At 46.5% G+C, this 16,033-nt stretch overlaps 1 protein-coding gene across 2 annotated transcripts in view; it reads right to left on the bottom strand.

Annotated features, from left to right (window-relative positions):
* Nucleotides 1-10,407: 10,407 nt before the first annotated feature.
* LOC144159642 (tRNA dimethylallyltransferase-like) overlaps nt 10,408-16,033 on the bottom strand; it is a 38,434-nt gene continuing 32,808 nt past the window's right edge. Inside the window, exons 10-12 of one of the 2 annotated variants that reach the window (XM_077691248.1) lie at nt 14,586-14,700; nt 13,433-13,508; nt 10,408-10,728 (exon numbers count right to left, since the gene is read on the bottom strand). In XM_077691248.1, the coding sequence (XP_077547374.1) occupies nt 10,629-10,728; nt 13,433-13,508; nt 14,586-14,700 (291 nt within the window). In that variant the 3' untranslated portion in view covers nt 10,408-10,628. Of the gene's footprint in view, nt 10,729-12,289; nt 12,382-13,432; nt 13,509-14,585; nt 14,701-16,033 lie in introns of those variants that run through there. The other variant, XM_077691249.1, reaches the window with a different exon arrangement.

Raw genomic sequence — 16,033 nt, 5'->3', positions numbered from 1 at the left:
CTACCTTGACATGGCTTCATTTTATTACTCTGCTTTCTCAGTGGGAAAAGAGGCTTGCCTTTAACAGCCTTGTCTTTATCGACTGTACTAAGAGTTGTCAAAGAACGAAGTGGTAGCACAAACTCTAGCCGTCCAGCAGCTCGAGGCTGCTCTCGCCAGGCAGAAGCGGAGCGAGTCGCAGACGGGGGGCAAAGGGACAAACTCCCGAGTACCTTTCGCTCACCGCTCACGCCGACACCGGCGGGGCCTAGTCCCGAGGACGTCGTGAACGTGGGTGGGATGTGGAGGCTCTGCGCATCCCGACCTCGCACTCCCTGCTGGCCTCAAATAAAGTCTTTCTCTCTCTCTCTCTGGTAGCATTGTAGGTACCCCCCCCTCCTCCTCCCAATCGATATCTGAACTTGGGTACAGTATGTCCCACCCACTTTTGCCTGTGGCTGGTCGCAGTGTAAGCAGGCCAATATGAGGGGCTGCAAAACTGATATTGTTCTCAAAGACAGGCCATTTTTACTCAGTGGTCCGGCTGGACTTCATCTGCCAGCGTGTCTTCTGGCATTTTAAGCTATTGGGAAGATTGCCAGCTTGTGCCATGAGTCGCTTGCCAGCTATATGAAACAGGGTTTCCAGATTCATGCCCCTTTGTTTGGGGAGACGTCAGCCAGCCTTAGCCTCGGAAAGGCCAGCCAGCCAGCCTTTTAACGGCGAAGCCTCTTAGGGCTGGGGCCGTTGGCGTCTCCTGTCGTCGTAATTGTCATTCGTCTCATGTAGTCAGGGTCCTAAAACACCGGGAAGCTCGCTTACGCCTCGTGCTAGATCGTAACGCGTACTAAAAAAATACGGGGGCACTCGTTTACGCCTTGCACTAGAGAGCTTCGTGCTTCAAAGACAAGAGACTTTTACAGCAAAGCTGTAAGCCTCTACCTCCCGACAGTTTCATCTCCGTTGGCAAAAAACGTCAAGGCGCCAAGGATAAACTTATATGCTGCATGCTTCGCCCCTCTTCACGTTTCACGTTAGTGGAGATGGTCCTTCTTCTTCTTCTTCTTCTTCTTTTTTTTTTTTTTTTTCCAAAGTGCATTCCCCGACCTTTCTAATGAGAAGCATCAAAGTTCTTGCGTGACTTGGGGTCAGCCGTGACAACACATTGGCGAGTTCCTACAATCGCATTTCAAGTTTTGGGCTTTTATTAATGGTTTTTTTTAAGAGCTTGTTATGGGTACAGGAGGTTAAAAGAGTGAACAGCAGCATTTACTAATGCATAAAACCTAAGCAATGTTTGGATACCTGGCACACACGTTCTGGTGTGCTTGCTTTGCTAAAGCGAAAGTAAAGAGGTGAACGACACATCATCATCCGAGATTCTTTCGTGTGGGGAGTCAGCAGGACTAAACGTGAAGGGGTCTCGGCCACGAAGCTGTTGCTCTCTTTGCGGCAGTTCGTGATGCCATGGCGGCATCATCAGGAGGCGCAAGCAGAGATGTTTGTGTACCACCATGGTGGTGCCAAAACTGGGCTCTTCCCATTTATTCTCCACCACCTGTGTACGGCATTGGCTGGTAGCGGCTATGTGAGGTCAGCCTCAAGTGGTAGAAAATACACAGGGACACCTCATTTTAGGTGCCGGCACAGCAATGCAATGACCTCTCTTCTCACGCCTGCTCGTACTGTTGCCACAGTGTAAATTTAGCATAGTGGGGCTCCAGTCATTGGGAAATGCCTAGAGTCTGCAAAAAATGCACTTAGGTGGGCGAGCGAGGGTCTCACATTTTCCCATAGAATATTTTCTTCACTGGAGACTTGACTTGCAAGAAACAGATGTAACCATCTAGAGCGAACTGTCTTTGCCACGCAGCTATACAGCCCAGAGTAAGTGCAATACCAGGAGCTGTAGACAGGCTTCTGTGACCATTGTCCACATGGGAGACTGATTTCCTCGAAAGAGTGTTTTACTGGCTCTGGATTGTTGGGAGAGTTAGGTACAGAATTCAACTACAGACCACCACGACCAAAAGAGGAAATCTCACTAACATATGATGGGGGAATGGGGGACAGAGCTTTTGTGATGGCTTCAGTGGAGCATGAGAATGGAAATGAACCCTTGTTTGCAGATGCACAGTACACAATTCTTAAGTGTGAAAAAGCAGTGGTTCTTCTTTGAATACTGTCTCCTGTAGGCTGTTTCAGAGCTTCATGAGTGTTTTGGATGGTGGAGGTGTCCTCAGAATTATCTGTAGACAATGGAACGCATACGTACAAGTTCATTTTTCAGAATGCATACATTACTAGATGGCCTGTTTGGCATAAAAGTACGCGTCAAGCTTGACTGTGCCCAAGAGACTGTTACAATGCAAGTAGGTAAAAAAAAGAAAGAAAACAAGGGTGTAAAACACCTGATGCACAGAATGACACTTGCCTGGGGAGGTAGGTAACGCAACATACAGATGGGTGCAAAAAACCATTACGTCATAATTATAACACAATAATCTTGGCTAGAACTAGGGATCCAAAAATATAACTTCACTACTATCTGCCACTTTTTCAGAATAAGTGTACAAAAAGCCTTCTAAATACAGCCTCATTACAGTGTACGAGCACAGAATTTATACCGTGCAAGGAAGTAGATCAAATATTTCAATTTTTTGTGAAAAACAACCTCAATTCCTTATGATTCCTGCAACAACAGTTTGAGAGGTTGATTCATTATAACTAGGAGATTATATTTTAGTGTCTGATATTTAGTGTGAGGTGGTCCAGGTGTGACCATTTTGTTGTATTTGGCTGTAAATGCTAAGTGTTCTGTTATGTCGGCAGAAAAGAAGTACTAGAACATTTGTAGTAGATGAAACAAATACATGTCGTAGTGGTTAAGGGCTCAATATTTGTCATGAAGCGAATTTTTTTTTTTTTTTTTGCAGGGTTAAAAGTGTATTGAAGTTGATTTTTGAGTACACAGAAAAATTGAAGCAATGCTCTAGGTGCCAATGGTTCAGGCATGTAACTGTGACATGCTATAGCAAAGTTCGGTGTGCCCTGTGTGGAGTCGACCACAATTGCGCCGTCTGCGAGTCTGACAAAATTTGATGCCCCAACTATTGACATTATGCACGAAACGGCCCACACTCCTTGTCCAGCCCAGCACCAAGAGAGGACCATCTACAGATGTAAGAGCTTGAACGAAGTTGATTACATCGTGTTAGACCGGAGGAAACATACACGCCGAAGGTTTTGTGGCTGCCAACATATATCGTAGACATAAAGAACAAATCTTCTTACATAACTCTCTGTCACCTCAATTGAGGCTACATAAGTGCCACTCTTGCACCCTGTTTGCACGCTCACCGATATTTCCCACTCCCCCACCCACCCTGAACCAATGAAGCCTGTACCACACTATCCTCACACACCTCTCCCCAGCCGTCTATACCCCACAACTGCCTAACTGCAACTCCCCACTGATGACAGGCCACCTGGCCTTTGCCTGTCCCTACACCCTCCTATGAGCAATGGGAGTCTGCATTGAATGAACTGATTTTGATTATATTTGAGCGGTTGCATTTCACTTTAAATCTACGCAGTGATATTGACAAACTACAGTGAAAAATATCTCGGCAAATTTTATTTTCAACATGCAGTAGGGACGACAAAGTTAACTAGGACATGATTGGTAGCCCCATGAAATGCCTGGTAAATCATTGTACTAGCATAAAATAGCTCCATAGCAGATGATGCTGCAATTACTGGCAAGTAGGGCGAACAGCCATGAAACAGAAGTTACACTCCTGTCGGCTGGGTCAGGTGGCTGACGAACTAGTCGAGCTTTACTCTGCATGCTTCTCCCTGGGCTGCCGCGTGCACAAACAGGTTGCAGCCATGCTTGCGCCCGAAGGAATGGCGGGAAAGCCACTTGCCGGCTGCACCGCCACTATTGCCTAGCCGTAATGGCTGCCTGGCTGCTTTGCCATGGGCTGTGCCACCAGGAAGGAAATCCAGCACTGACACTTGCCCAAGCAGGGCAAGAAAATGGTGATGCCGTTTTGGCTATGACTGCATCTTTATTTTTTTTTCGTTGTTTTAAGCAATCTTCAACGGCGAAAGTTTATCGTAAGACAACGAATAAGGCATTACAGGAAGATGGACTGGGGTTCTATAGAAGCCAGGGGAGCACAAGGTTACGTACGCTTCGAGGAGAGGCTTAGGAACTTGGATGAGAAGTGATGGGCAAGGAGGGTGCCCCAGTACTTGCACCTTAAAAGTGTGGACACCCATTTGCGGGAGGGCGAGAAAGCTGACAAAACAGAATAAACGAGGCAAAAGAACGATAATCAGGGTCCATTCAAAAGAAAGTGAAGGAAGTAGAGGTGGAAATGTGGGAATAAAGGATGGAAATGAAAAGTCTTTGAAGGTCTGTAAAGCAGGCAAACAAGGGATCAAGGAGAGGATTTTACAACAGCATTTAGGAGAGTGTTTGGCTTTATTAGGCCCGAGCTGGTTGCTTGGGGGCAAGGACCTCTGTGAGCAAATACTCAACATAGAATGAGGAGTTCGTATGTTGTGGAGAAGATGTGGAATCGAACACATAGGCTGGATGGATACTTTATGCGGAAAAAAATCCACGCCGGAAAGCCTTCCAGGGTTAAACTCATTTATGTTTGTGTCGCATATAAAAATATAAAAAATATGTTTTTTAGAAATAGTGCGTCATCCGAAATCTGTTCATGACTGTGCGCTAAGAGCATTTTAGTTCACCGTTTTGTTCCCTTGCCGTATTTTGTTTCCGTGTTTTGTTCTCTTGCAGTATTTTGCAGTGTTTTGTTCATCACTGTGTGTTATTGCAGTGTTTGTTCCCTCCCTGTAACGACCCTCACTAGAGGGTCAACAGTATTATCAAATAAATAAATAAATAAATAAATAAAACATTCAGAGGCAATATCCTCCTTTACAACTGAAGGGCAAACAAAGCTGCTGGGTGTACCAAACGAAACACACAATAAAATCAATAACATAATGAAATGTACATTAGAAGACGAGAACAACCTTGTCATCCACACCGTGGATTGGATGTTCACGGGCAACACAATGACTTGCCCCTTTATTCCAAAATGCCCACTGCTGTGTGTGAGACCAACACCACCTGTACTACAAACATTGCCTAGCGCGTGAGTGAAAAATGGCCAAACAGCCACTCTCCTGTTGCCCTCTCCTACCCTTCCCCACTCCGTAGCCTTCCTGCGTGCTTTCATGTCTGCCGGCCAGCGCCGCTTCTCGGAAACTATGCAAAATAGTTGACAGTTTGTTTGGCACTCCCCAGGAGGCGCTCCCACGCCTTTTTACCTTATTCTTCTTTTTACCATGTCTGTCTGTCTTCGTCTGTCGCTGATAAAACCGCCTTTGCCTCGGAGCAAAATTACTTGGGCTGCCGCAGCCTGATGCCGGCTTTGCACGCTTATCTACTTGGATCACGGGCTCCGAAATTTTCTGAGTGGGGCATCCCCCTCTGTCCCCTCCGCATTTCGGTCTTGTTTTTGTCCCCGCTGTTCACACTCGGCATCGGTACGCACTGTTAAAATTGAGGACTGTACTGTAGAAGCACCCAGACAGCGTGGCGGCCCCCTCAGTTGCTTATCCTTTTGTTTTCTATAATCTTCTGAAATTTACAAGCACGTGATATTTTTGGAAAGTAATGGTAGAAGTGAGCACCTGTACAAAAAATGTGCACGCACTTTTTCTTCCTTAAATCCTCCAGAGAGAAAAACATCAGTAAAATAATGGCTGCAGCATCCAGAAATATCGTTTTTCTGTTTGCTATTTGTCTACCCGACAATTAATATGTTCTTACACTATTTCAGTTCCGCCTCCGTCAGTTATTTTTGGGAAAATGCAGCAAGTATGAAGCGTGCGACAAGTTGAATGAGATCCCCAGTGCGCCCCAGAACTATCGCTCCGTCGCGGCTAAGATGTGAGCGAAGCGGCTCTTGAAACACAACAGGCAAGCTGACAGACACACGTCGTAGAAGTGGGTGCAGCGTTCGCGACTCACGAGCAGTGACGTAACACGAGATGTCCGCCGGCGCACACCACATAGAGGATGAGTGCCTGAACTAAGCGTCCCTACCCTTCCCATTGAAAAGCGCATGACGCGTTAGGCAATGTTTATAGAGGCGGTGTTGGTGAGACGGCGAATGTTCAAGAGTGGAAGTTGCCGCTGGTTGACGGGATATTGTTTCGGTCAGGTGTGCCGGACTTATATAGGGGTATACATACACAACCAAACGTCTTGGAAAGAAGCAGGATTTCGTGTTGCAGATGCTCACACGGTTTTTCCAGGCAGCCCAATAAGGAGATGTCACGTGAGTGGCTGCGCCACGTTCATTCTTTCCTGAAGTTTTTTTTTTCTTATTGTTTTCTTGCTCTCCGGGGGCACGAGAGCGGTGGTGTCGCATTCATTCTCTTCGCTTCCACCTCCATCTTTTCGTTTTATATCTCTCCAAAAGGCATGTGAGTGCCGCTTTCAGCAACTGCCCGGCTTGTAATAGCCCCACTCTCACCGTCTACCATTCTGCATGGGAGCTCCCGCTACCAGCAGACAGGTCTGCTCCCTCCATTCCTCTCCTCCTCCCTCTCCTCCACAAAACCTCCCTCTCCTTGGGAGGTTTTGTGAAGCACTGCTACAGTGTAGCACTGCTTAGCAAGATCAGCAACGGCTGGTCGAGCGGGCCATTGGATTCGTGGACCGAGGACCGCACTCAATGAGGCTGTTCTTCTAGCACTCAATACGTGCAATAGATGTTTTCATTACCACCACCACGAAAAACGGAGAGGGAACAGCTTCGCCGTAAAAAAACAGGGAAGGGGCCGGTCGAGGGCACTCACAACCATAGAGTTTAACTACTCTCACAACCATAGTTAACATCGGTGCTTTATTTAAAGCAGTGCTTTAAAGCGGTGCTTTATTTAAACCTGTTGCTGAATGCGATCCGAGCACGCAGAGAAAACGCGAGGAGCAGCGGAGAGCAGGCGAGGAGGAGTGGGGGAGAGGGCGCATCTGGAACGGCTGTTGCGGACGAGGCCGCGCGCTCCCGTTTGACTTCGGCGCCGCGGAGCGCAGCCGCGGCGGAGAGGAAGCAGACGACGCAGGCGACGCGCCTCCGTTGTCATAGCAACGCGGCGCATGCGCAGAGAGCAGTGGGGGTGAGATCAAGCGCGAAACGCGAGGAGTAGCGGAGAGCAGGCGAGGAGGAGTGGGGGAGAGGGCGCACCTGGAACGCCTGTTGCGGACAACGAGGCACGCCAACGCCGGGTGACATCGTGAGTTAAAGAAATGCTCTGCATTTAAAAGTTTCACTAAGAAATGCCTGAAACGACCCCCCTTTTGGACGGAAGATTTTCCCTATAAGGTGAGATGTGCACAGCTATTATATCCTTCGTATGTTTTCCTTCCGGCCGTTGAGAGAGAGCTCGAACTGTCCCCTCGACGCTCCTGCATTTAATGAATGAAACTTTATTAATGATACGGGGGGCTTACCCGCCGCGGTGGCTCAGTGGCTAAGGCGTTGCGCTACTGAGCACGAGGTCGCGGGTTCGATTCCCGGCCGCGGTGGCCGCTTTTCTGATGGAGGCGAAAAGCAAAAACGCCCGTGTGTACGAGATTTCGGCGCACGATAAAGATCCCCAGGTGGTCAAAATTAATCCGGAGCCCTCCACTACGGCGCGCCTCATCGCCTGTGTTGCGTCGGCGCGTTAAACCCCCACAATCAATCAATCGATACGGGGGGCTTGGTAGCCTAGTTGGGGAAGAGGGGAGAAGGGGCAGGGAGTGGGGCGGCCGTCAGAGTCGTCCGATCAGGTCTGCCGCTCGCACGAACTCCCACAAGGAAATGATCGTGCTCGCGGCGTCCAAGTGAGGGGGCGGGGTTGTCCATTCTTCCAATGATGTAACGCCGGCGCCCTTGTGCCTGTTCCTAAGCGGTGAAAGGCCGGGGCAGTCCCACAGTAGGTGCCTTAACGTTGGAGAGGCACCGGTATTGCACGAGCAGCACGTCGCAGTGGCTGCCTGGTCGCCGTCCTCGTTCTGATCGGTGATGTCCGCTTGTGGGTCACCGCCACGAGCTCTTTTGGATGCAGCGTGTGCTCGCCACTTTGCCAGAACATCTTCCGTAAGGGCAGCACCTGTCCTAGCCTTGTATTGTGAGTTCTTTAACCAGCAGTAGTGGTTCGCCAGCAGCCACTTTCCAGTACTTTTTATATTGCGTCACCGAACCAATATTGTTTGGGTGCACGCTTACCTAAAAATTGTGGTTTCGTTTGGTCGCATCTCTTGAATGCTAACGTGCACTTGAAACACGTGCTGAAGTTTTTATTGGCGGCTATTTAATTACGTCACTCCTGCCGGCCACTAGCATAAAATTGGAGTTTCCTAATATTCCTTGCGCTTTTAGGGTTCGAATGCGCGTCTTCCTAAGCTGGAACAGGGCTGAGCTACCAAAGGCGAGTGCCTTTAAACTGAATAAAAAGGGTTTATTCTCATGCATGGCCCCTTTAAGGTGAGCTTTAATTGCTCCTTCTGTAATATGCATGTTACATAAGGTGGTACTGTCGCTAAACTTCAATTTATTTTTTTCTGTTCACTATCTTCTTAACTAAGGATAGCAACATTAATTACTTCACGAGCTGGGCTCTTTCCCTACACATGCATGCAACTGTGCTCAAGCCAGCTTAGCCAGCGAGCTCAGAAGCCATGAAAGGAGACAAATGTCGAGAAAACACCTTATTTCAAGAATAGTGACAGAAAGGGGTGCTGCAGTCTTGAACAGAACACAGGCCAGCTCCGTCCAGCATTGAGCGTGCACTTATAAAGAAAACGCAGTGTCTAGAGTTACGTCCGACGGAACCCAAAATCGAAAACTAGAGTTACGTCCGACGGAACTTTAAGCCAGTTTCTAAAGTTACGTCCGACGGAACTCAGAATTGAAAACTAGGGTTACGTCCGACGTAACTTTAAGCCAGTTCCTAGAGTTACGTACGCCCGACGTAACCCAAAATTGAAAACTAGGGTTACGTCCGACGGAACTTTGGCCCGTTTCTAGAGTTACGTCCGACGGAACCCAAAATTGAAAACTAGAGTTACGTCCGACGGCACTTTAAGCTGGTTTCTAGAGTTACGTCTGACGGAACCCCAAATTGAAAACTACAGTTACGTCCGACGGAACTTTAGGTCAATGTTTTGAGTTACGTCCGGCATAACGTAAAGCACAAAAAATTTACAGCTCTTGCAAGACTCTTGAACCAATTTAAATGGTTCAAGAGTAATTAATAGGGCTGGGTGTCAGTTAATATTTCAACCTGATTAATTGGCATCGATTAATTCGATTATGCATGGATTATTTGGTTGTGGTTTTTTTTAGAAAAAAAAATGACCAAAAATAATTATGTAGTAGAACATATCAGATCAATATGCTCATACACTTGTTCAGACACATTCCGGATGAGGTGAGTACGTCATCATCACGGCGCATGATGCGGACGGGATGCTTATCAGCTCGTTCGTCACTCACATTTTTTCTAAAAACAGGAACATCAGCGCCCGCCATGAGTGCCGATGGCGCCAATTAATCGCGCTTTTCTTACTACAGAAATAGTTTATACAACGGCAAAACGGTATGTATAATTGCCCACTAGTTGTTTTTTGTACCGTGTATATTTGTAATTTTTTATTTGAAATTTTGCCCTGTGGCATGAAGATACACGAGTTGTGATAAGAGTTGTCGATGAAATATTATTGAGTAGCTATTTTCCCGTCTGTTTTCTGTTTTAATCACTGCCATCTTTTCGCATACTGGCATCGTTTTCTGTCTTGACGTAAGGCGGGTTATTTGAACACCAATATAATACTCGACATGCTTGCATATAATTTCAACATGACATTTTTTTTCTGTTGCTCAGAAGCTTGAACTGGTTAAAACAATTAATCGTGACTAAAGCATTAATCGATTAATCGGAAGTTTAATCGATCAATTACCTACCACTAATAATAAATAATTGATTAGTGACAATGAAGCGAATGCCCTGGTACTCATTTCTTCACAGAATAAAAAATGTCGATACATTTTAGTTAACTGATCTGGCTGATTAATGAAAAACGTATTTTATCAAAGTCGCTACTATTATGGGCAGTGTGGGTGGTTTTTACGCCCATTTGTGATATGGAGCAAACAGTCACTTTATATTCAGATCAAAATGATATTGAAGTGAAAAGCTGAAATTTTCTCTTGAAGGAAATGGTTCGCACATATTCGTCCAGGCATTAAAAACACCCAAGCTTAATTTTTGCATGTACATTTTACGGAGATTACATAGGTGGGCATGCAGTAGATGGGAAACCACTCAGTAAACTTTATAAATGTGCGGAGATAATTGTTCTGATCTTTCGGTTTGTTATTTACTTGTCGGCGAATTTGAAGCACATTTTTCAAGGAAGGCTGTCTGCCGCGGCTGGTGCTAGCACGCGGGGGGCTGAAGAAGTCTGAAGCGCAGACACCCTTCTCTGATTAGCGGGCGCCGACTTCCGGGTGCGGCGTCCTCTGCTCTTTTGTGATGGTTCCGTGTCGCTTACGGTCCTTCGGCCGATATGCTCAGGCGCCGTTAAGACACGGCCACGGAAAGACTTGCTTAGTATTGCACATCGTGAGCAGCTGCAGGCAAGTTTCTTGGTGCAGCAGCATGGCGGGAGCCCTGCTGGAGAACACCCATGCCCCCAATCAAAATTTCCTGAGGAGGGAAAGGGGGAAATGAGGGGGGCCCTGGCCCCCCTGACTACTGGCCTGGGTGGCATTCTGCATTAAAGAAAAAAAAGTGTCACCCCTAGTAAAGATTGTGATGTTCGTTTCCCCGAAGTCCGGTGCCAATCAGGAACCCAATCGCCCGGGCTCCAGTTGATTTGGCAGGAGGCTCGCGGGGCGATGGGGTTGAAGTTCTCTGATAGATGGCGGTCGAATTGACGAACTCGAGGCGTTTGGATTTGATGAAGGGAAACGAAGACGTTCTATACAACTATTTACATTAGAATGAATAAGGAAAAACTTCGAAGTTCAAGTTAGACAGTAGCTCCAAGTGCGTACAAGTCACTCGAGCTTTCCATCTCCGTCTAACTATCCTGTGCTCGGAGCGTACACAGACCGTTCAAGCGACGACGACGGCCGGGGCCCTGTTCCCCTGTTCCCGCCGCAGGACACGCGCAGACGTAATTTTAGTTTTCAATTTGGGGTTCCGTCAGACATAACTCTAGAAACCAGCTTAAAGTTCCGTCGGACGTAACCCTAGTTTTCAATTTTGGGTTACGTCGGACGTAACTCTAGAAACTGGCTTAAAGTTACGTCGGACGTAACCCTAGTTTTCAATTCTGAGTTCCGTCGGACGTAACTTTAGAAATTGGCTTAAAGTTCCGTCGGACGTAACTCTAGTTTTCGATTTTGGGTTCCGTCGGACGTAACTCTAGACACTGCGTAAAGAAAAAGAAGAGTTGGCGGCGAGAATGTCCCCGTTTGGTCACGTGACCCACCCCTGGGTGGGGTGAGTGGTGGGTGGGGCAAAGAAAGGGGAATGAGGGAGAGGGAGAGACAAGGAGGGAGAAGAGGGAAGAGAAAATAATAGGGGGAAATTATGGAAGGAGTTGGTCGGTTGTGGTGGGGGAAATGGGGGGAGGAAAGAGATGGGTGCAGCGAGAGGGGAGGGAAGAGAGAGAGAGAGGGCGAAGAGACAGAAGATGGTAAAAAAGTGTAGCAGAAAGTTGTGGGCTCAGGGAGGGGAATGAGAAGGAAGCAATATGAGAGAAGGCATGAGGAAAAGAGAGGATGGAAGGGGTATACAGGAGAGATTGAGGAGGGAGGAGAAGAGAATGAGGCAAAGGGAAGAGGGTAATAAGAGAGGAATGTGAGAGGTCCAAGGGGAATGGAAAACAGAGGAATAGGTAGAAGGGTAAAGCAAAGCAGATGGGATGAGTATTACAGCAGGTGGAGGATTTCAGGGGAGGAGAGAGGGGAAGAGGAAAGTAGATTGAGACAGGGGCAGGAAGAGGGGATAGAAGTGGGGGTGAGCAGAGGGGGAAAGGAGGCTGGGGGGAGACTAGCAATCATAGATTCGAGGGAGCAGGGTAGGGAGCAGGGCATTTGTTTTGCACAAGACATTAAAAGGTTGATGATGACGATGACTAGCAATTGACCTACAATAAAGGTTGCATTTAAAACCTTCACATTTCCGCTGAATGTAGTGCAAAGCAGTACAGGGATAGAAACAATTTTTCCAGTTTTTCAGCTCCATTGTAATTTCCGTTTATTTTAGCTTTATCCGAATGCTTCATCCGCACCAGCTAGTTCGTCAGTGAGAACCCTGAAAGATAAGCGTGGCGGAGTTCAGTGTCACAAAAATTGAAGTGCACACAGATGAAAAAATGCTGCAAACATCTGCACAATGAGTCACTTTACTGTTGCAAACGAGTTCCTTGTGCAACAAATCAGTGCTGGCAAACCATCCAGTCTGCCACTCTTACTAGCACGCATAGTTTCTCTTCCTGATAGCAAGCTGGACAGTTATCTCCTTGCCTATCATGTTTCAGTTTGGCTGGGTGTGACTTCACCTAATGTAGGTTGCTTGGTTTGAAGCCCAAGAAGCGGCTAGTCACTGAACATGTAAAATAATTTGTGGAAATTTTTTTTGCTACACTGCAGCAAACGTGTCCACAAGAGGCCACAAATGTCTTGCTAGAAGATTGAACTTGGCAATTTCAAGCCCTACACAACAGTGAAAGTTGGACTAGTTGGTATACTGGATAGTTAAAAGGTGCGCAAGGCGTGAGCGACAGACAGAAAGAACACAAACAAGCACTTATTGGGGTTCTTTCTGTCTGTCCCTCATTTCTTGCATGCTTTCTCACTATTCAAGCCCTAACCAATTTAAATCCCCCAAAATACCTGCCCATATTGATGAGCAGAACATTGCAACATGAAATGAGCTCACATTAATGTTCTGCATTGACACGTTCTGCATAAGCCAAACGTGACAAAATGTGACATCAGGATGAATGTGACAAGGGAATATTTTCATAATCAATCTTGCTGCCAATCTGGTCTTTCCATTCCTCTGATTGTATGATGATGCCACGACAGTTGCTACGAGAGTTAGTGTTGCTACGAGAGCGATTGGAAAATCACATCACAGTTTCTGCACGTTTTTAGTAGGACCACAGCTAAGTGTTCCTCTGAGACGTGTGACAGAAGTCACATTCCAGTCTTACCACTCATCCAACATAGCGGCTCAAGTTCCAATGACTGTGTGACCTCCTATGTGATGACAACACTTTATGATGACAATATGAGATCTTTGCTTTGCTATATGTGGTAGAAAAAAATAAAAGCAAGGAATTTTGTCACCAATACATTACCTGTTCGTGGTTTTATCAGCTTCTTGTTTTATCTTCTGCTTTGCCAAAGCTTGATGCCTTTTCGATTTTGCGTGTGCTAAAAAGAAGAAGAAAAAATCTCTGAGCATGACGCACAGCCACTGTGAACTGCTATGAAAATCTGATAACTAAAAAATGGATGATTCGTTTTGTTCAAATCAGATCGTGCATTGCTGGCCCAAATAGCATTCTGCGAGGAAAGACCTATGAAGTTCCAGAAGGACATAAAATTGAGACCTTCAAAGAGACAACTCTCACTTCGTAGAAAGAGTACTGACACTAACGATTTCTAAAAACTGACATAGTTCACTGCAGAAGATGCCCTGAAGGTATAAATACATATGGGCCTTAAAGAAATTTCAAACTGACGTTATCACTGCACTTTTGAGGCCGACAAATGAACAGAAAGGATGTGTGACATATAGAATGTTCCAGCTGGTCAATTTTGGAGGGGTCTGTGCTTGCCTTCTCGGCGACATGCATATTAGTCGAGAACAAAGCTCACAAGCGTGTGCACACACAAAAATAAAAACTTTCGGTAAGGTGTTTGCCAGGTCGTTCGTCTCCCTTCAATCTGCTACTTCCAAAGCTCCTCCCCCTACGTGCTGTTTCATTAATTGAGCTGGGGAAGCAAACTTCCAAGTTGCCTTTGGGCGCTTTTGAATCCCAGATCACGGCTGGAGTATTTCTTGGGCAGAGGAAGGTTGCGTATGAGATATAGAGCTTCCCGCACCTACTCCGAAGTTCGCGGCGGCCAAAAACTGAAACTGGTGGCATGAATATTGCTGTAATTTATTATTGGCATCACTTTAGCCGGTTGCAATTTGTGTGTTACAGTTTATGGGCTAGCAAATACTCATGTTTGAAGAACTAAAAAAAGAAGGGCAAATTTGGCTTCAGCATTCTTTCCAACTACATATGTATCTGTATCCCTCAAAATATAGCCCGCCGTAAAAGCCCCCAAACAAAAGAGAAGCGTCAGTTTGGCGCTGTTGACACACGCAAACAAGCAATCAGTCTTCATCTTTCCTTGCCTGTCTTGTTTGTTTCCTCTCATGACCCCGTTTTTTTGTGCCTTTAAGGCCGTTTCGGCTATGTCTAACCAACTGGCCAGCATCAAGATTTCGCAACTCACTTTCCCACGTCACGCTGCCGATGACCGAGACGTTGCAGACGTCACAGGTGAACAGGCGTTGGCTGTTGTTGTTGCCGTCCAGCAGGGGGATAGGATCATGGCTTGGCTCCTTGCCCTGTGACAGTTAGCAACACAGCAGTCAACACTGATCGAGCACAACGGCCAAGTCGGTAGTGGAAATGGCGAAAAATGACTCGGGTCAACTCGGAAACCCTCCAATTTTATACGCGACTGTGCCATAGCCAGACATGTGACGGCAAAAGCATTTTAGCGTTTTTCTTTTAAGTTTGGCCCAACGCCCCTTACAGTTTCCCTATTTTCAAGCCATCAGCTGAACATGCAGTATGTACAGCACGCAAGACATTTGCACACTGAGTAGACTAGAGCAGAGAGGAGCAGAGCAGAGCAGAGTAGAGTAGAGTAGAGAGAGAGAGAGAGAGAGAACTGGCATGCCAGTACTACTGCAAATGTTCGATGATGATTTTCTGCTTGTCCCTCCAATGGCTCAAAAAGTGTCAGCTAATCAAATCAAGGTAAAAAATTCAACTATTCATATCTGATCTTTCATTTCAGCAGAGCTTGTTGCACGAAAGATGAGGACAGACGGCAAGGATAATGGACATGCTTATCCTTCTTGTCTGCGCTTGTCTTTTGTGCATCAACTCCTACAGAGAGAGAGAGAGAGAGAGAGAGAGAGAGAGAGAGAACAACTTTAATGGAGACCAGTGAAGTTAGCTGAGCCATCGCACTGGCTTGCTACGCTAGATGATAGAAGAAAAACAAAAAGAAAACAAAAAACAAAAAAAACTATAAAAACAACAAGATGTCATTTCATGTGCCCAAAATTTTCAATCACGAAACTCTGTCCAGTTCTGTGCTCCGAAAAAACTCCAAAAGAGCTTTGAATGCATGTGTAGCCTGACTGGGACACGACCAAGGACCCAAAGCAGCCCTCAGATCAAGTACCCCACCAAGCTGCCTGCACAGAGATAAGATGAGTTTCTGTCTGAGCATGGTGTACTTGGATCACACGCATGTAACATGATGAATGTATTCTCGTGAGCCACATGTGGAACAAAAAGGTGAAGATGCCTGCTGGATCTTGTACAGGTAATGTCCCGTGCAGGCCCCATTCAAGCGCAGTGTATGCAGAATGGCTTCCTCGCGCTTGCGAAGCCCAAGTGGCATTCTGAAGGTGCACTTCGGATAATCACATGAAGAGGTGTGTATTGCTGCCTTGCGTCAGTCCAGACAGACATCTGCGCTTTCCATGCGGTTGATGAGGCGAGTATTGCCGCATCCTTCTTTGACTAAAAGTCGAGAAATCATACTCAGGCAAATTCAAGGAGGCACTTTTCCCACCCCATCCGTATGCATTAACTCTTTCCTACACAGTACTCTGATAAGTGTAAATTCTGCCAGGAATCAGGAACTCTGACAGACATATT

This window comes from Haemaphysalis longicornis, unplaced genomic scaffold (genome assembly GCF_048455015.1).
Source record: "Haemaphysalis longicornis isolate Haplotype H1 unplaced genomic scaffold, Haemaphysalis longicornis Haplotype H1 scaffold_10, whole genome shotgun sequence".
In the NCBI taxonomy this organism is placed as follows: domain Eukaryota; kingdom Metazoa; phylum Arthropoda; class Arachnida; order Ixodida; family Ixodidae; genus Haemaphysalis; species Haemaphysalis longicornis.
This window is presented reverse-complemented; position numbering and strand designations above follow the sequence as displayed.